Below are 19,939 nucleotides of genomic sequence, written 5' to 3' on the forward strand. Positions count from 1 at the left end.
TCATTGCCAATCTATAAGCACTTCTCACCGAAAACAGCCCGCTTTTCTCAAAATTCCATGCCAACCAGTCACTGCACTGACTCAATGGTAATTTGATTTTTAAGAATTTCAGCCGCATCACATTGGTGAAAAAACCTTTGAATCAATGTCTCATCCCAATCATTCAATCTTTGGTCAATTAGTTGGCTTACTCTGCGTAATATACGCAATCTGCTACTTCCAATCAGTCTCATTCCATACGGGTGTGGTAACCAGTTATCTCGCCAAATGCGAATTGAGCTCCCATCACTAACATGCCAGACCACACCCTTCCTCAGAAATTCAAGACCAAATTCAATTGCCCTCCAGGTTTGCAAAGCATCATTAGCCACAACAGTATCTAGCAGATTACCAGAGGGGAAGTACTTAGCTTTCAAAACATGTGCACACAAGATGTCTGGAAAAACCAGTAGCCTCCAAGCCTGCTTGGCAAGCAGTGCCTAGTTAAACAAGATCAGGTCCCTTGAAACCCATCCCACCAAGGCCCTTTGGCATTAGCATTGTTTGCCATGATATCCATTGAACCTTTCTCCTCCCTTGGTTCGAGCCCTACTAGTAAGCACGAATGCTCTTCATTAGGTCCTCACACAAACCCCCTGTCAACTTGAAAACACTCATTATGTAAGTTGGGATTGAGCAACCGATTTAATTAAGATCTCCTTCCGAGCAGCTGACAAATCCTTCTCTCACCATGTGGTCATGCGCTTCAGGAATCTAGCTTTCAGAGGTTGGAAGAATCCCCTCTTCATATGACCTTGTGGGGTAGGTAGGCCCAGATATTTCTCCTCAAAATCTAAATGTTCCACACCTAGAATGTTCCTTACCTGGTGAGATCTGACTTCATCACTTCCTTCTCTTACAAGCAATGAACACTTACTAGGACTTAACAGTTGACTCATGCTCTTTTCAAAAGTTGAAATAGCCGATCGCACATGACATGCTTGGTCTGCGGTGGCACGAAAAAATAGTAGGCTGTCATATGCGAATAGAAGGTAAGAGATGCTCAGTGCCCTTCTACACACCTTGATGCCCTCAATACGACCCATATACTTGTAGTGCTTCAACAAAATCGACAGACCATCAGCAACCAAAAGAAAGAGGTAGGGCAAAAGTGGATAACCTTGGCGTAGACCACGCGACGGGGAAAAGGGTGGCAACGGCACCCCATTGAAGCGGATAGAGTAGCGAATAGTGGACACACAGGCCATGATCCATTGTACCCACTTACTTTGAAAGCCTAGCTTCACCAACAAACTATTTAAGTATCCCCAATCAACACGATCATATGCCTTGGACAAGTCCAACTTATACGCACAGAACTCCTCCCTGTCACCAACACCTCTTTGAATTGCATGAATGCACTCAAAGGCAATTAGGGCATTATCAGTAATCATTCTCTCGAGCACAAAGGCACTTTGTTCTTGTGATATAATTTCTCCTAGCAGTGGCCTTAATCTATTAACCAAGCATTTTGAGATCACCTTGTAAATCACATTACAAAGGCTTATAGGCCGAAAATCCTTCAGCTCCTCAGGATTGGTACCTTTTGGTATGAGCACAATGGCTGTATCATTAATTCCTAGAGGCATTACCCCATCTACAAAAAAACTCTTTACAGCACACACCACATCGTCTCGTAGGATATCCCAATATTTTTGGAAAAAGCGTGCTGGGAATCCATCCGGCCCCAAGGCTTTCAAAGGACCCATCTGAAAAAGAACTCCTTGCACAGATGGTCATTCATCTCCTCCAAGATTTTTGGCGCAACTAAGTTCAGTAAATCACCCAGAACAACTCCCGGATCAGTCGCATACAGATTTTTAAAGAAATCCTCCACATTCCCTTTAAATCTCGTTGATCCTCATGCCACACACCATCCCAATCTTTGAGCCTCTTTATACGATTCTTGCGAGCTCGCTAGACTGCTTGTCGATAGAAATAAGTTGTGTTTCTATCCCCTTCACGCAGCCAGGCAATCCGCGAACATTGAAGCCACATCATTTCTTCCCTATATAAAAGCTCATCCATTATATCTGTGATTTGCCTGATATCACGTGATCAGCTACAGGGTTACTCTTTAGTTCTTCAAGCTTAGTTCTCAGCGCCTCCAGTTCAGTAGAAACCGAACCAAAATTCTTCTTGCTCCATGAACGCAAGGCACGCTGTACATGGCCCAAAGCCCCAGCTATTCCTCCAGGCCCTTCTCTGCTTGGTGCCGAGCACCAAGCTTCCTTGATTTCTTCCGCTAGAGATTCAAGTCTCTCCCACATGATTTCGTATCGGAAAATCCGCTACTTGTGGCGCTCCCAGCTCTCTTTTTTAATCTCTAGAAACAGTGGACAATGATCTGATTGGGACGACACTAAGTGATGTAATGTTGCCTCTGCAAACATATCCCTTCAGTTAGTATCTGCTACAGCTCTATCAAGTCTGACCTTGACATTAGTAGCCCCTGCCCTCCCATTATCATAAGTGAAAGGTAGTCCTACAAAACCCAAGTCCATCATATCACAATCAACCAAGGCATCACGAAAATTAGCCATTTGCCTCTCAGGCCTTTCACAAGCTGAGAAGTGCTCAAAACCCCACATCGCTTTGTTAAAATCCCCCATAACTAGCCAAGGAAGCTCTGATTTAGAGCACAAATAGCAAAGCATTTCCCACATATGATGGTGGTTTCGGTTCCCCATACACAAAGGTCACCCTAAACCAAGGTTCGCCCACGCCAACACGCGTCGAGACATCAATATACCGATGATTTTTTTCTATTAACTTCAACTAACTCATGCCAAAAGAGGGCCAAGCCTCCACTTCTACCATCACTATCAACTGCAATACAATTCTTAAGACCCAACCTCCATCTTAACTTAGCTACTCTACTTTCTGAATTACGCGTTTCACAAAGAAAAACCATACTTGGGCTCTTGGCTCGTACTAGAGCCAACAATTTTTGAACTATCCGAGGGAGCTCAGTCCCTCGGCAGTTCCAACATAAAGCATTCATGGAGCTTGGTGGGGCTCGTCCTAAGCACCCACAAGGTTGTTTGTAGCCATCGACGACAACGACCTCTTTAGAGCATCCAGTGTCTCCCCTGCCACCTTCTTCTCTTCCTCTAGCGCCTACTTCCAGGTCTTGCACCCATAGGAGCAGGCGGACTGCCTAGCAGCTTCCCATCAGATTGCAGCTCCTTTAGAGATTGGGCTATCACCTCCGGCTTCATAGATTTCTTGGTCTTCCTTGATTTGTTGATATCTTTTGCAGCACCCGGGCTCTTGACAAGTGATTTGCGATCTGGTAGACCTCCTGTCTTTGATTTTGCCAACAACAGCCTATCATGGAGGCTGAGCGGTAGAGCAGCTCCTTTGTTCTTTGCTGACTCCTCCTGGGTGGGCAGAGTGCCATCATTGGAGCCATCGTACGAGTTGATGCCAGACACACTTCGTTTACACCCAGCATTTCGTCCTGCATGCTTCCATTAGCCACTGATCCAACGTTTGTACTAGGAGGAATCACATGTGTGCCTCAGTGCCCCGGTGGAACTCATTTTAGCTTTTAATGTGCATACAAAATTCCAAGGGCAAAGTTTCCCTTTCGTGCAATAGGCTTCCATGAACACATATCGCAGTAATACTTATTGTCACGCTTCCATAACCAATTTAAGAGATTCCCCGATGACTTTTATATTACATATGCATGTTTCCATATTCCCTTATTAATTTAATGTTTTTCAAACATGTTCTTTTTCTTTCCTCCCTCATGCGCCACTGACTTGCCTCCCCCTCCTTCAGTACATCCCTTCGTCGTAGTGCTTCGCCGAAAGCCCGTGCGGGCGCAAGGAAGGCGGTGGCGAGGCCCTTTCTTGTGTGTGCTGCAGATCGACAGCGTCGGCGGATAAGGTGATGGCGGTAGCTCAGGGCGGCGGATCTGGTGCCCTAGAGGTCATGGGTCGTGAAAGAAGGCTAGCATGGCGTGCAACGTTGGTGCGGGCACACGTGGGCATGATGGCAAGGTGGTGCCGTGTGCATCGGTGGTGGCTACATCGCTGGGCGAGCGGCTTCGCGGAGGCAGCCGACAGCGTGTGAAGAGGCGAGGGCGGCACAATGACGGCCACAAGCGCAAGGAGGCACGGAGGCCGTGTACGTGGGGAGTGGCCGTGCTTGTGCGCAACGGCATGAAGGCGTGCACGCGAGGAATGACCACGAGTGTGCACAATGGTGTGGAGGTCACGTGCGTGGGGCACGGGAGCGTGGAGACTACGTGTGCGTGAGGCACGGTGGCGTGAGATTGCGGTGGCTGCCTCTTTTCATGCGAAGAGAGGGTAGGGGGCACATGCCCGCACTAAAGCCGCACTAAATATAATTGGTCCATAGTGATAATCTAAATATTTTAGACACCCTTGTTTAGAAATCGTACTTAGTGTTGATCTGGCCTTGCCTAGCATCATACAGAGAGAGGAGAGAATGAGCAAACCAAAGTTTTTCGAATGGTGTATAATCACTCTCAGTCCCGGTATGTTAAGGATATTAGGGCACCCACAATGGTTATATTAAGGTGCTCTCTTTAGTAGTGTCCACTATTAGGGCACCCACAATGGTTATATTAAGGTGCTCTCACGTAGGATACAGTGAGTTATGTAGAATACATGTTCAATAGTCTTACTATAGACTGACTCTATGTGGGTTCGCATATTAACTCCTAGCCTTATCATCTCTCATCACAAGTGGGCTGCATTGCATGCAGCTAATCGCTCCATTCTCGTCCTCGTTCCGATTTACGTGTGGTTTGTTCAAACGAACGCTTGCGATTTTCTTCGTTACCGTAGGGATCCATGACGATTGACGTGTACTGAAACTCAAAGATACAACACCCGATGAGACAATAAGCATTGTCACACAAAAACAAATCTCTCTGTTCCTCCTCACAAAAACAAATCTCTCTGTTCCTCCTCACAAAAACAAATCTCTCAGTACGCAAGTGACACACTACACAAAAGACACAGCACGAGTTTATTTTAGGTTTAGCAACTTATCTTATATAACCCCACAATAATAACATAAATAGTGAATTAACCTGCGCCGTAAATCGGTACCAGAAGTTACCCTAGTGGACAAGATCACCAGACAGCAGAGCAAGTAAATTCCAGCCTTTCGATCACTTCTGCGCCTTCTTCTTCCACAGGTCGCTGAGCGCCCGCATCGCGCCGCCGGCCTTCCGCTTGCCACTGGTTCCATCTTCGTCGCCTTCCTTGGCCGTCGTGCCCTCACTCTCACAGGCACCTGCCGAGGCTGACCCGTAGCGCCGTTTGTCCGTGTTCCTGGCCCCCGCGACGCGGTCCACGCCGCCGCCGAGCACCGCGGCGGCCTCCTCGGCCGCCTTGCGCCACTGCTCGCTCTGCACGCGCGAGCGCTGCGCCTCGGCCTCCAGCGCCTCTCGGGCGTGCTCCGACGCGCGCAGCCGCTCAGCGAGCCGGGCCTCCCGCGCCGCGCTCTCCCGCAGCGCGTGCTCGGTCTCCCGCGCCCGCGCGGACGCCGCCTTCACGGCCTCGGCGGCCTCCTCGGCCACCTTTGTGAGGTCGGCGTTGTCGGCCTCGAGGGCGGCGATCTCCGCGTCCTTGACCATCAGGTTTGCTGTGAGCTTGTCGACCAGCTCATCGTTCAGCATCAGCTTCGCCTTCATCTCCTCGAGCTCCGTGCCCTTGGACATCACCTTCCTCTTCAGATCGTCGACCTCCGTGTCTATCACCATCAGCCTCGCCCTCAGCTCGTAGACCTCCATGTCCTTGGCCATAAGCTTCGCCCTCAGCAACTCAACCTCCGGGCTCCCCTTCTTGCCATCGTCACCATCGGCAACGGCATTGCTCCTCGCTTCCTCCTCATCACTAGTCTTGTTGCCCTCCTTGACGACCGGGCCGTCGTTGTTATTCCTCGACTCGCTCGGCACGACCGCCTCGAAGGCGTCTGTGACCGGCGAGCTCATGTAGCCTTTCTCTCCGTTGGCGCCCTCCGCACCGTCGTCTGTCGGCGCCGGCACCTTGTCGTCACCGTGCTCGACCGGCGGCGCCGAAGATGCCGCGTCGTCCCTCTTCTTCGCGCCAAGGCGCTTCTTGGCCTCGACGAGCGCGGCGCGCGCGTCCTTCCTGGCCTTCTCGGCCGCCGCGAGCTGGTCTCGCATCCCCATGAGCTGGCCGTGCGCCTTCTCCAGCTTCGCTTCCAGCTCCGCCACCCGTGGCCCCGCGCCGGGACCGGCGGGCTTCTTCTGCAAATCCACGTTCATGAAAAAACACACGCCACGTCATTGACAACACGTGCACTTGAAGTGTTTGTACAGTTCATTTGATCACAGGAACATCCTTGCCTCGTGCAACGGGCTGCGCGGCGCTGCGCACCGGACGCCGAGAGCGCGGCGCGGCGTGCCGCCGGTTGCCTCCGCGCCCGCCGCCGGCGGCGGCGGCGGCTTCAGACGCTGTGACGGACGCTGCGGCAGCTCAGACACGGCCCTGTAGTAGAGTTGCTCGTGAGTTCACCTCCAGATATGAGACCAGAACAAACTTGGATTGGATCGGAGCGTGAAAATAGTGCCGAATGGCGAATACCTGGGCCTCGACATGCGGCTGTCCGCGTCCTCGAACTTGCTGCTCTTCTTGGCATTGGCCGTGTGTCCTAGCATCCTAACAGCAAGAAAGCGGTTCGCGAGAGCTGAGGCGCACAGACGAGACGCGAATTCAAATCCGGAATTATATCGTTGATGGACGAAGCAACGCCGAGGACGTCTGGTTGGTGAGCGCGTCTACCTCTCGGTGTTAATGCTCATTCGGTACTGATTGGAAACTTGAAACAGGTTACTGATTGGAAACTTGAAATCCATGGCAACACGTGCACTGAAACGACGACGAGGAGGAGCATTTTCCGCCATTTGTCGTTTGCTAGAAGCTAAATTCCGCAAGCACAAAGTGAGTGATATGTCTCACCTGGATGATGCGATGCGAGGCCCTACCAGCACGTCCTGGACTGCACGGACGTTTTTTAGCTTCTAAGCTTTTTGCAGCTCGTGGCTGGCGCCGGTGTTCATGTGTACGGCGGGAGGGGATTATAGTTAGAATCTACGTCTTCGTCGGAGGAAGAAGATCAACTGCACGGACGGGCGTTGCGTTGTCCAGTTATCTCATCTCCAAGCTAAGCATTGATCAGTGACAACTAATGGACCACACGTCCACACCCTATCGGAACCGGGCCGCATTTTCTGGCCCACGCTGGCTACCTCTAAGGCTCAGCCCACAAGGAATTCTAAGAGTAGCGGGGAAGGAGATTAGAAGAATTGGAGCAAGTTCAGGCAGCAAGAACTTGGGGAATCGAGAGAAGAACATACCAGCGATTAGAGAACAGAAGAATGTTACTTGAAGAAAATGAATAGTTCATACATTATCTCATAGATGTCCTCTCCCTCTCCCTCTCCCTCTCCCTGTATATGTAGATAGGATAATACACGGGCTGAGTCCAATGAGAGATAGGCACGCAGGCCCAACACGAACACAAGCCCAGTACGCAGGCCCGACATGTATAGCGATCCTAACATTGCCCCTCCGTCAGAAGCAGCTTTCCCTCAAGCTACTAACCTCTAGTATAAGCATGTTTGCGCTGGACGGATCATCACAATATACATTCATATGGAATTGGAGTCTTCAAGGATCTTCGATCACTAGATTGTAGAAGTGAAGTTTGAAAACGATGTCACCGACACCTCTGAAACTTATGTACTCCCATATCCGTCTTCTTCACTCTTGATGACTCCAACTCCAAGCGGATGATTAGAAACCCCAACCAAAGATTGATCCTAGAGAGGTTCATCAAATTTGCAAGAAGAATTGCATCAGAACCACATCCCAACATGCCTGAGGCACCAACCAAAATATCCTGCTCATCCATATTAACAATATAACTGTCAGGTTCCTGAAGATGTGGATAATGATCATCGCATGGTTCGCATATATGTCCTGTAAATATCAGGTCAATCACGTTGATATTTACGGATAAATGATATTTATTTGAAATAAATGGTAAAAATGAAAAGAAAAAAGAAAGAACGCGCGCACCCCAGCGCGCAGGGGAAAAAATTCTGTGGGGACGGTCCCCGGACTTGCTCCTGTGCGGACCTGTTTTAGATGCCCGACTCCTGGAGACCCGGGGCATCCAACGGATCACGACGAGGTGCAATTCCTTGGCTCTGGGCATGCACTCGCGTCGTCGGATTGGCTCCAGGCGCGGCTCGCCTCTGTCCTCCTCGTCCGCGGAGGTTCGCCCGGTGGCCGAGACAAGGAACGGGACGAGCCACGGCGTGACCGTCGCTGGAGAAGAACAACGCGGGTAGGGCGGAAATCGGCGACCGCCACCGCTAGCGGGGCGAAACACGAGGGATGCGGCAGACATGGACAAGAGCGACACTACTGCGCTGTGGCCGCGTCGATTGGAGGAGGGTGGCACCCGTGGGCAAGACCGGAAGAGCAGCAGAAAAGGCAAGTGCAACACTGCTGACACCTGACCGCACCATCTTCAGTGGCCTGGCAAGCGACTTGCCACGTGCCTTCCCTTTCCTCCATGTAGACCCGGAAGTGTTCTTATTAGTTAGAACTTGGAGTTTGCTGGGTAAATTTCTTTTTCTTGATCTCCTATTGCTAATTTGGTTGCATAGATTCGAACAAAGAGGAAGGCACATATGATCAGAATCTGTAATAAATTTAATTGAATCATGTTAGGCCCCGTTTGGTTCCGCTGACTTATTTTAGCACCCATCACATCGAATGTTTAGATACTAATTAGGAGTATTAAACATAGACTATTTACAAAACCCATTACATAAGTGGAGGCTAAACGGCGAGATGAATCTATTAAGCCTAATTAGTCCATGATTTGACAATGTGTTGCTACAGTAAACATTTGCTAATGATGGATTAATTAGGCTTAATAGATTCGTTTTGCCGTTTAGCCTCCACTTATGTAATGGGTTTTGTAAATAGTCTACGTTTAATACTCCTAATTAGTATCTAAACATTCGATGTGACACATGCTAAAAATAAGCAAAGGGAACCAAACGCCCCCTAAGTCGATCAGGTAATCCACCCAGGAAGAAGATTGCACTGCAAGGTTGGTAGGAAGAAAGGGTAAAAGTAATAATTGCTCCACTGAAGATGAAGGCCTGAAGATGAATGGGACAGTGAATAGCAAAACCGTGGTAACTGAGCAGCACCGATGTGTGCTCGATGGCACGCGAGTAGGGAGTCAGGTGCTCGGGGACGTTGCGTCGCTCCATACCCAGAACCTAGATTTGGTTGGCGTCCCTGGCGCATGTGACAGAGGCTGCGGACGGTGCTCATGCTGCCATACATGACGAGGCACGCCGCGATGCTTGCCAGACCACTGAAGATGGTGCAGTCAGACGTCAGCAGTGCTGCACTTGCCTTTTCTGCTGCTCTTCCGATCTTGCCCATGGCCGCCGCCCTCCTCCGATCAATGCGGCCACAGCCCATGGCAGTAGTGTCGCTCTTGTCCATGTCTGCCGCATCCATCATGTTTCGCCCGCCAGCGGCAGCGGTCGCCAATCTCCGCCCCACCCGCGTTGTTCTTCTCCGGTAACGGTCACGCCATGGCTCGTCCCGTTCCTCGTCTCGGCCACCGGGCGAACCTCCGCGGACGAGGAGGACAGAGGCGAGCTGAGCCGATGACGCGAGTGCGTGCCCAGAGCCAAGGAATCGTGCCTTGTCGTGATCCGTTGGATGCCCCGGGTCTCCACGCATCGAGCATCTGAAACAGGTCCGCACAGGAGCAAGCTTGGGGACTGTCCCCACAGAATTTTTTTCCCGCGCAGGACGCAACGACGCCGCTTCCTTGCGCGGCAACACCGCGTGGACCCCTCAGCCGCACGTCGCGCGCTGGTGGATTCAACTTTGAGTAGTTTCCAACCCCCGTCTATTCTAGGGTTTCGTGTTCCCCTAACCTCACCGGCGGTGGCCTACAGCCGGATTAGGCGCTGCGCCCTCCCGTCCGTCTTCTCTAGCCTCGACGGCGGACTTTGGTTGCTTGCGTCGCCGGCGACCGTTCTCTAGCTTCTTGCCGCGCGGGTGACTGCAACTGCAAGGTGAGTTGGTGACCTCCACTGCACCCTTCTTCCCTCTTTCGATTGGGCCAACAGTTATAAGTACTCAACTTTGCTTTGGTTTCCAGTTTAAACGGACCTATTCTTCTTTTCCATCGAATCTTTCGTGCCTTCAGATCCATTTTGAGTAAGGGCGTTTAGTTTTCCCCCTTCTTCTTGTGCCGATTATGCAGAACCATGATCATGTTTTGCGTGTGCTAGATATTAGTCGGGTCTCAGCTGTAAACTTTACTTTTGTTCAGCAGAGTTGTTCCTAAACGTTGGAGAAATCAGTTTGCCGATTCATTCGTTGCTGCTGAAAGAAAAAAGATGAAACCCCACTGCTAACGATCGCTCAACATTTGGAATTTGCTCCTTCTGCTTTATTTTTGATGAAACAGGAGGGTTTTACCCCTGCTGGTTATATATATAATATGAAAAGACAAATACAAGGCAGTTTGAAATTAAGAAACAAAAAAGGTGAAAAAGAAAATCATGAAAATTACAACATCTGCTGCAGCCATTCAACCATTGGTTGTTTCCAGACTTCTTTAACTCTATGTAAAACTAGAGAATAAATTGTCTTGAAGCGAACGATAGCCCCTTGAGTTGTCGGAGATATGGCTCGAAAGATTGAATCATTTCGTGCCATCCAGATGCACCAGCTCATGATGATGATAATTTCTCCTTCTGCTTTAGGTTTGAGACATGTCAAAGAAACGAAGAGGTGATTGCTCAACAAGCTCAAATAGAAAACAGAAAGCCGGCCCGCAGTATTGGAAAGACTAGTGAGTTGTTGATTCAGTTTTCCTGTTTCTTCCTTTTAACACAATTTAAACAGCCTGTTATATCAATCACAAATTTTTTTTAACTGTGCAACTTTCATACAGACAATACATCTGATGAGGAATTTAACATTACTAGTGATTGTGATCTCAGTGGGGAAGTTCTATCAGGTTTATAAGGATGTGCTGTCGCCCTGGCTTCATTCTTCAACCGTGAGCATAAAAATTCGCTTCCATATTTGTATTTAATCATCAGTTCTAAAGATTGAAATGATTTTGTGCAGCAAATAAGATGCATTCAGCATGCACAGGCACGGTTTTAAAAAACAATAAATCTATTCTAAGTATTCTGAATTCAGCAAGTCTGGTTAGAGCATCTGTTGGTGCCAGCAAGATCGCTCCAGGGTTGATGGTTGGTGCTGCCAATTTTCTGTAATCTATTGCCTGCCTATTTAAGATATTGGTAATATTAATCAGTAAAATGGTTGTCTTCCTCATTGCAGATTGAAGTGCTGCTTCCAACTTTTGAGTATGCCAGTGGGTGGTTGGATCACTATATTTACATTACAATATTGCTGTTGTCAACACCAAGTCTTTCCCTGCTGTTCAAGAAGCGCATATTGATCGTCTCTTGCAAATTGGGCCTCATTGCAAAGGTTGTAGCTGCAGGGCGTCAGTTTGACAGGCAAATTTATGACCTATACTGGGATAACAGCTGACGAGACAACAGACCCTCCCCTGATGAGCTTATGATCTCCACATGTAAAATCACCATGATGGTGTGCTGCTGATTTCTTTCCTTGACATTGTTGAGATAAACCGATTTGGGCCTTAAACAATTCAGTTCCCTTAGTAGTTTCTTATGTAGTCTGGTTTTATTTTTATTTTTTTTTGTACTAAGGTTAGCATCATTTCATGTTTTTTTGTGCCAGTCCTGGATTGGAGGGCCCCTTTTTGACTTTGATGGGAACTTTGTTGGCATGAACTTTTGTGCAAACGAAAAAACTCCTTTCCTACCATGGAACATTATCTGCAAACTCTTGGTGCATGATGCAACACTCTGGTATGGTATATGTCTTCTATGCTTTGATTTAGATCTGACACTAAGCACTTCACAAAGGGGTAGGATGATATGGCATGGCTTTACTGGTGATCGCTTATAGCAGAGGAGAGTGAATCAATATATGAGTTTGGGATTTGGATATTAGGGAGTAATGATACGGTGCAGGTGAGGGCTTGCCCTCCTTTCCAAGCAGGGGCATTTCCCCAGCCATGTTAGGAGGCACTGTACTCGCCGAGAACAAGCAGAGTTTATTTGTTCGATGATTATCCTATGATGACTCATGGTTGCTGTTATGGTGCCATCTACTAACTGAAGCAACAAATTAACTAGCAAGCTATGTTATCTTTTGAGAAACTCAAGCTATGTTATCTAAAGAACATAATGACTTAGCTCCATGTTTTATTCAGGTTGCCGTCGATGAGCCAAACTCAGCATCTGCTAGACGATTTTCATGCTGCCCCTGATGACTTGGATCGGGTCCTACCAATGGATAGGTCCACATCAAACAGCTCCAGTTGGGTACTGTTCAGCAAATGCCTTGAGCTTGTCCCAGAAAGCATCCATGAGATCCTGGCTGACCCATTGGATCAACAGTTCCAACATACCCATTAACAATATTCATGTTTCCCCCACAACCTACAGGATAGGCGGTCAATCCAACAATCCACACAGGATTGTGCTACTTACCTGTGCTTGCATTCCTGTTATCATGAGGATTAATTACATAGTTATAAATTGTAAAATTGATTAAAATATCCGGAATGAAATCTGATGAAAACAGTAACCATTGGTATTGAGCTCAATAGTTGATCCTGCAAAAATAGATGTTGAAAGATATTGTTTTGTTAGGATAGATGCAATTCTCTACTTTGGGAAACATAGCTCTGTAAAACCAACTGTTTTTTATTACTTTCGGCTGCAGGGTTGGAATCAAGCATGGAAGTGATAGCACAACTGAAAGACACACAAGCAAGATACAGAAATCTGTTGCCCCTCCATTACTTGCTTTAGAAGGTGATAAAAGCACAACCGATGCTAATTTGTGACTTTGTGTACTGTTAGAACATTCATCTTCATTGGTTTTGAACATCAGTAATCATTTGCAGGTCCCTCACAAGTGCCACCTGGTTAGTTTTGGGTACTCCATCCATAAATGCAATGCATAGTTTACCTTACTTGCACATCGACTAATAAATTTAAATGACTAAAACTAACCCTTACTGAGGGCTATATTTGCTCTATGCATGTCATCAATACAAATTAAAAAAGTTTATGTTGATTAGGGTGATGTAGTGAATAAGATACACATTTGCTTTTGGAGTATGATATACATCCTAATTAGTGCACAAGATCTGTAGATAGAGCTTAGTGCTTAACCGCTATTTTGATAAGTCATAATAGAATCTACTGCTGATGTTTTGCATAGAGCTATTATTGTCTAACAATTGTTCTTTTTAAAAAAAATAGGTATCTCAAGTGGAAAGAGTCAAAACAAGAATCAGAAGCCCTCTAGATCCTCTAGTCGTGATTCAGAAGGTTAACTTAGCTGGGTCACTTATAATGTTATTTAATTGTCATACAAGCCATCATCATGCTATATTCCCATCCACCAAAGCAAGGCTTATTTTGGAAGAAAATCTTGAAAAGTAAAACCTGACCTTCAATTTCTCTGAAAGTGTTTTGTTAATTGATACAAAATCAAGATTATATTGAAGGTACTTTGCACATGAATCTATTCATACATCTTTTGTATAATGTATATTAAACACATATATAGTTTGCCTAATTGTTGGTCAAAACTTACAAAATTTGATCTTTTTCAAAGTAGAATATGCTTTACATTGATTTCTTAATAATCATTGCTAATACATGGTCATTAATTGTTTCACCTTGTTGCACCAGAGCCCTCGTATTATGAAATCGTGCATACTGACATCAGGAAGATACCTCATTTTCTTCCTTTGCCAGAAAACAGTGAGCCAATTCTTTCAGTTTTGCTAGCCATTAGTATAGCGTGGTCATTAATTACTTCCATCTTGTTGCACCAGAATTCACGGCTTCTTTATTTGAGGAAGTTGAGCCCTGTGGTTATCCCATGCCAATTACGCTTGAGGGTAAGTTGTTACTTCCGCTTCTGCAGTCCATTCTCATTGTTGCACAATTTTACAATTTGTTATGCCACTCTTAACTGTTGTACAATATTTCTTTAACTAGGGGGAATGTGTTTGCTTCATACATTTGAAAAGGAATTTGATGGGGATATGTGGAGCACACTTACTAAAAAGTTGCTTATAATGTGTCCCAATGTGTCGTCTCCCTTGCTTCACTCCATGGTGAGTGTACTGTTATAAGATAATTATTTTTCCCTATCTGGTTCTGTATTTCATCTCTAAATATGAACGTAATAATGATCTTTATAGGGGTAAAAGGTATTTTGCTTGCACAGGTGTACTCATAGGACGCCACAAATTCACCACGAGTTCTGACCTCAGCAAGTTTGGTTAGAAAAGCTGATTCAAACGAGATTGATGATAACTTGGCGGTTAGTACTGCAAACCATTATGTACTCATTTTACTGTTTCATTTGAGCTATTATAGGCTAATCTCATGTTTTCAATCATAGCAGATCGAAGTGTACCTTCCAAATAATCGACATGCCAAAGGGAGATTGCAACATTATAGCATACATTATAACATTGCGCTCATCAGCATCAGGAATTTCCATTGTCATCGAACAGCAAAGTTCAACGAGCAGGTGGGTGTTGAACCCCCTAAGAAGGTAGTAGCTAGGGCGTGTCTTCCAAACAGGTAAATTGATGGCCACAAGTGGGGAATGGAATCACAGCGAAAGCAAACTCTGCCGTGAGGTGATGGTCTCCACTTGTAAAATCACTAAGGTACACTGCACTGTTTCCCTTATACTGAAATTAGATAGTTGCATCACAATCAGTGGTTCTTAAGGTGTTCCCTAAGTATTGTCTAGGTGACATGGTGTTCCAGCATGGCTGGTCGTCCCCGGACAGGGAGGGACAGGAGAAGAGAGCAAGTGCGTGAAGGGAACTGGCCAGGATGTCTCCAGCACTGGTTGTGTTGAGACCTTGGGGGGCTTTGGTATGCTCTGTAGCACAGTGAATAGTTAGGAAGTGAGGGACTAGTGGCGCCTGGTGGCACAACAAAAAGGGAAATATGGGGCAGCAAGCGAAGGACGTGATGCTGCTGTAGAGAGACAGGTAGAAAGTTGCGGCACTGCACCTCGGAGTGGTGTTGCATCGAACCATCAGTAGCATATACTCCTTTACACCTTTTCCTTCTTTCCATTTTGTTTTTGTTTCGTCCGCTGCTGTTTAGCTATATGTTAAATTGGCACGACATTGCATCTCCTAGTCTCCTTTGCCTCATAAGTGCCTAGGTGTTGCGAGAGAGTTGGGTTGTCATGCTCATGCCAAGCCTTAGCGTCTTAGGAACACTGATCAGAATAGAGTATTTTAATTAATTTCTTCTGTAATGCGCTAACAGAAAGGAAAAAACTTTTCATGTGTGTCAATTTGTTCTTCATCCTAGGCTGGCATAGGAGGGCCCCTGATTGATTATGATGGAAATTTCATTGGCATGAACTTCTATGATACTGAAGAAACTCCTTGTCTACCCACGAGTAAAGTTCTTCAGTTATTGAGGCAATTCAATGGAGAAGGTTATGTCTTATATTCACTTCGTAACATTTTGGATTGAGGAAGTTGATCATTTTCACATTTATGCAGTTTTTCCTTCCATCTTTTGTAATCTAATCTTGTGTTATAAAATTTTGAGCTGACCATTGCAAAATCCATGGTTAATTTGATGGTTTTCTTTATCTTGGTTCTTGTTACTTCGTTTGAAACTCATGTGCAAACTTATTTCGTTAAAGAAAACTTCAGTACTGTAGTACGTGGATGTGACATGGGGGTTTCAATCGATGTTGCATTGATTTGTCATCTATTTTGTAGGACTGTTGCTGATGAGATTGTTGATAATCCTAATATGTGTAGGTAGGTATTCTTACACGTTCAACTGTATTTTCTTCCATACATTTTCCCAGATAATTAGTTACTCACTTTTGTTTAATATATTACCAGCAACAGATGGTCTGTGCCCAAGCCATGTTGGGATAATCCTTCTACTGTACAACGTGTGTATCGATCGTGCAGGACAAAGTACTGAATTGTTACCGCCATCATAAGGTAGTCCGGAACCTGTTTAGTCACGTAAGGATCGTGTCGTAGTAGTAACCATCAGCTTGTTAAATTTATATGTTGCGTGACATGGTTCCTTAGGCCTTCCACAACGTGTGTCCTGAGTGGTGCCCAAAGATGAAAGAGGAATTTGAACTATCCACTGCTGAAAAACTGACCTCTTATCCTTAGCCTTAGGTCCTGTTTGGCATGACTCCAACTCTAGGTGGAGCTGCTCCACTCCAAAACTCCAGGTGGAGCTGCTCCACTCCAAAACTCCAGGTGGAGCTAGCTCTGGGTGGAGTTGGAGCTGTCTGGTGAGGGTGTTTGGCTGGGAGGGTGTCCCTAGCTCCAGAAAAGAGGAGTTTGAGGGTAGATTGCCTTTCTTGCCCCTGGTTCGACTTGAACTACTTATCACAAATATAAAATGAAAGTACATGCATTGAAGTCCAAAATAATAATAAATTATATGTTCCAAAAATTTAAAATTTTGAAATAAATTCATAGTTCCAAAATAAGGTCGTTACAATAATCATTGCACTAATTCCATGTTAGGGCAATCGATGTAGCCATACTATCACGAAAGGTGTCCATAGTCACAAAGCTTGATTCCGAAGTTGATCCATCGGAGGCATGTTGAGACACGGCATACTTGTTGTATCTTTCCGGAATAGTAGGCATGTAGGTAGGATCTCTATCAAAATTAGCAAAGTCCACATCAACGCTAGCATGTTCACGTATGAAATTGTGTAGAACTATAGTAGCAGCAACAATCTTCTTTTGTGTGACCATTGAATAACCGGGCATCTTGTAAAGGATTTGCCATTTCATTTTTAATACTCCAAATGACCGCTCAATAACATTACGAACAGATGAGTGTATATGGTTGAACTTCTCTTTTGGAGTATTTGGTTCCATACCTCGATGCCACTCGGGTAAGTGGTACCTTTCACCCTTGTATGGAGCCAGATACCCCGGACGATTAGGATAGCCCGCATCTACAACATAGTACTTGCCTACACATATGTAAAATAAGATAAGTTTGTGCATACAAATATGAAAAGGAACATAAGGAAAAAATCTTTACCTTGAGGAGGATGTGGGAAGACATTTACATATGCTTCCAATGCATGGTACAGTACACTAGTGTCATGCAAAGAACCCGGTTGACCCGCAGCCACATAGGTGAAGCGCATATCAAAATCACAAACGACAAGCACATTTTGAGTTGCAATTCCAGTCTTACCAATATATCTCACTTGTTCTTCAGGTGATAAATACACACGAATATGGATTCCATCAAGTGCACCAATGCAATCCTTAAAGTGTGGGTATGCTCTCTTGTCATTCCTAATCCTCTTGTGCACATTGCGAAAATAAGGATCTGTTGGTCTCAAGAAATCTTGTGCCATGGCAACCACACAATTTAGAACTTCATGAAATTTTCTACTAATGGTTTCACCTGAGTGTTTGAACTTATTTTGTCCTCTTCTATTTGACTCATACCCACCACATGTGAATAGGAAAATGGCCAACATTTCATAAGTATTCACGTGCTTCGATGGTTTTAATCCGTACCTCTCAACCAACACATCATGAAGATCCTGAAAAATAACCTCATTCATCCGAAGCATTCGATGACACTCCCCTGGAGTGTTTACCGTCTCCATCAGCCATCCCATTCCACTTTGTTGTGAAAACATAGATCTCGGTGGTGCCTTATCCATATATGAGTCATGATAACTTTGTGCTAGCTTACGACAGCTCTCAACCATTTTAAAAAAATATTCACCATCAGACTCACTAGATTCATCAGACTCACTTGAAGACATCTGTGAACATTGACATAAATAAAATGCAATAAAATAAAATGTACCACACATGCGACAAAAATAAAATAGTAGCATACACAAATGACATCACTCTCACTAAGCCAATTTCTACTTTTCATATTTATCATTGTACTTCCTCCTAAGCCAATTGAACCTAATCTCATTAGTAGGCAAGGTCATGAACATCTCCCTTTGCTCCTTCTTCACAAACAGCTCAGACGCCATGTAATGTTCATTGCTATCATAGCCGGCCCCACAAGCAATCACAACCTCCATCACTTCATCAATAGAATATTTTCCATGTCTCTTAGAAACATATTCATTGGCTGAACTTGCCATACTTGTTACTGCTTCTTGAATTAGGAGTGCATTTCCAGACTTCGCCTTCTTGCCACTTCTATCAACAGACCTTGCCAATCTATTATGAAGTTTCGGAAGAACTGTTTCTTCTTCACTTGGAACCTGAATTATGGAATGAAAAAAGGACAATTATGAGTTACACACCACCTAGGTCAGTAAACAATATATGATGCATCACTAAGGCTCTTAGCGCCAAATATTCATTGACATATTTGCAGAATTATTTAAACACCACAGTTCTTACAATTGTACCACAGTTTCCTCAACCACCAGTATGTCTCCCAACTCAACTTCTTATTAATTGTTGTGCTCTTTCTATCTTATTTTCGTTTATGGGCACAGAGGAAAATTACCAAGTAACGACATAAAACAATCGCAGCGCGTAGCAATCACTTGCATAAACACCATACCCTGCATTAAATATGATTGGTGGCAGCAGGTATATGAAGAAGAGATCCTCGCTGAACACCAGCACACGCGAGTGCTTCCCGCTCGATGCGAACAGGATCATGGCGCCAGTCCCCAGCCCCTGCACAACCCACAAGCATAATCATAATCAATCACCTTCGAATATATTGTAGCTATATAGCAGACCATTCATTTTACCATGCACTTGATATTATTATGACAAATATAGTGTAGCTATATAGCAGACCATTCATTTATTTCTATCTGTAGCAGTGGAAAATCGGCAATGAATTGTGTATAAAAAATGAACATAATGGTTTGGTTTGCAAACTCTTCGTAGATATACGTATCTTTATTTGAGTGAATCGAATATTAGGCTTGTGAATGTATTCAAATAATAGCACTACTCTATGAATCCTATTTTCAGCACTTAAAGGACATCAGCCTAGCTATAGCAATATAGCAGACCGTGTATGTCAATGAATTGTAGGGGAAAAAATCGAATGTGATGGTTGGCTTACAAAATCTTGCTGATATATGCATATTTATTTGCATGAACTGAATGCCGTACCTATAAAGATATACAGATAGTAGCACTACTTTATGAACCTCTCTTTCTCTAGATCGTCATTTTCCAGCACTTAATAAAATGGCATCTTTTTAGCTACAGCAGACCATGCATGTCTATCTCTAGCTGTGGCATTGAATTGTACAAAAAAATTAATGTACTGGTTGTGAAAATCTCCATAGATATTTGTATTCTTGCATGAATTAAATGCCAAATCTGCAAAGATATGCTACTATTAGCACTACTATAGCTTACTTTCTCAGGATTCACTCGTGCTTATAAAAATTGCATTTCACAGTAGAGGTGGATGGCGGCGAAACTCCTCCTGATGCAAAGGCTCAATCAAATGTGTACTCCAATTCCAATAACACAACCGAGTTCAACATTGGTTCGACATGAATTTCAGTTAATGAAAAAAAATAAGTTCCTGCCATACCTGTGGCCGGCGGAACTCCTCCTGAGCCGGCGGACGGCGGGGATCTCCTCCTGATGTGGAGGACGACGAAGCTTAGGCGGCCGTCGGCGGATCTCTTTTGACGGCGGTGGTAGG

General features: G+C 45.3%; 2 protein-coding genes across 2 annotated transcripts; both read right to left on the reverse strand.

The window, feature by feature from the left end:
* Window positions 1-4,919: 4,919 nt before the first annotated feature.
* Window positions 4,920-6,864, reverse strand: LOC117847942 (uncharacterized). The gene is made up of 3 exons (XM_034729245.2): window positions 6,633-6,864; window positions 6,395-6,536; window positions 4,920-6,295 (listed from the first exon to the last, which is right to left on the reverse strand). Exons 1-3 carry the CDS (start codon window positions 6,704-6,706, stop codon window positions 5,192-5,194), a joined length of 1,320 nt encoding a protein of 439 aa, XP_034585136.1. The 5' UTR covers window positions 6,707-6,864; the 3' UTR covers window positions 4,920-5,191.
* A 9,897-nt stretch (window positions 6,865-16,761) lies between these two features.
* LOC140222155 (uncharacterized) lies at window positions 16,762-18,053 on the reverse strand. The gene is made up of 2 exons (XM_072292356.1): window positions 17,309-18,053; window positions 16,762-17,237 (listed from the first exon to the last, which is right to left on the reverse strand). Exons 1-2 carry the CDS (start codon window positions 18,051-18,053, stop codon window positions 16,762-16,764), a joined length of 1,221 nt encoding a protein of 406 aa, XP_072148457.1.
* Between the last annotated feature and the right edge of the window lie 1,886 nt (window positions 18,054-19,939).

The sequence above is a fragment of the Setaria viridis genome, chromosome 3 (genome assembly GCF_005286985.2).
Source record: "Setaria viridis chromosome 3, Setaria_viridis_v4.0, whole genome shotgun sequence".
NCBI lineage: Eukaryota > Viridiplantae > Streptophyta > Magnoliopsida > Poales > Poaceae > Setaria > Setaria viridis.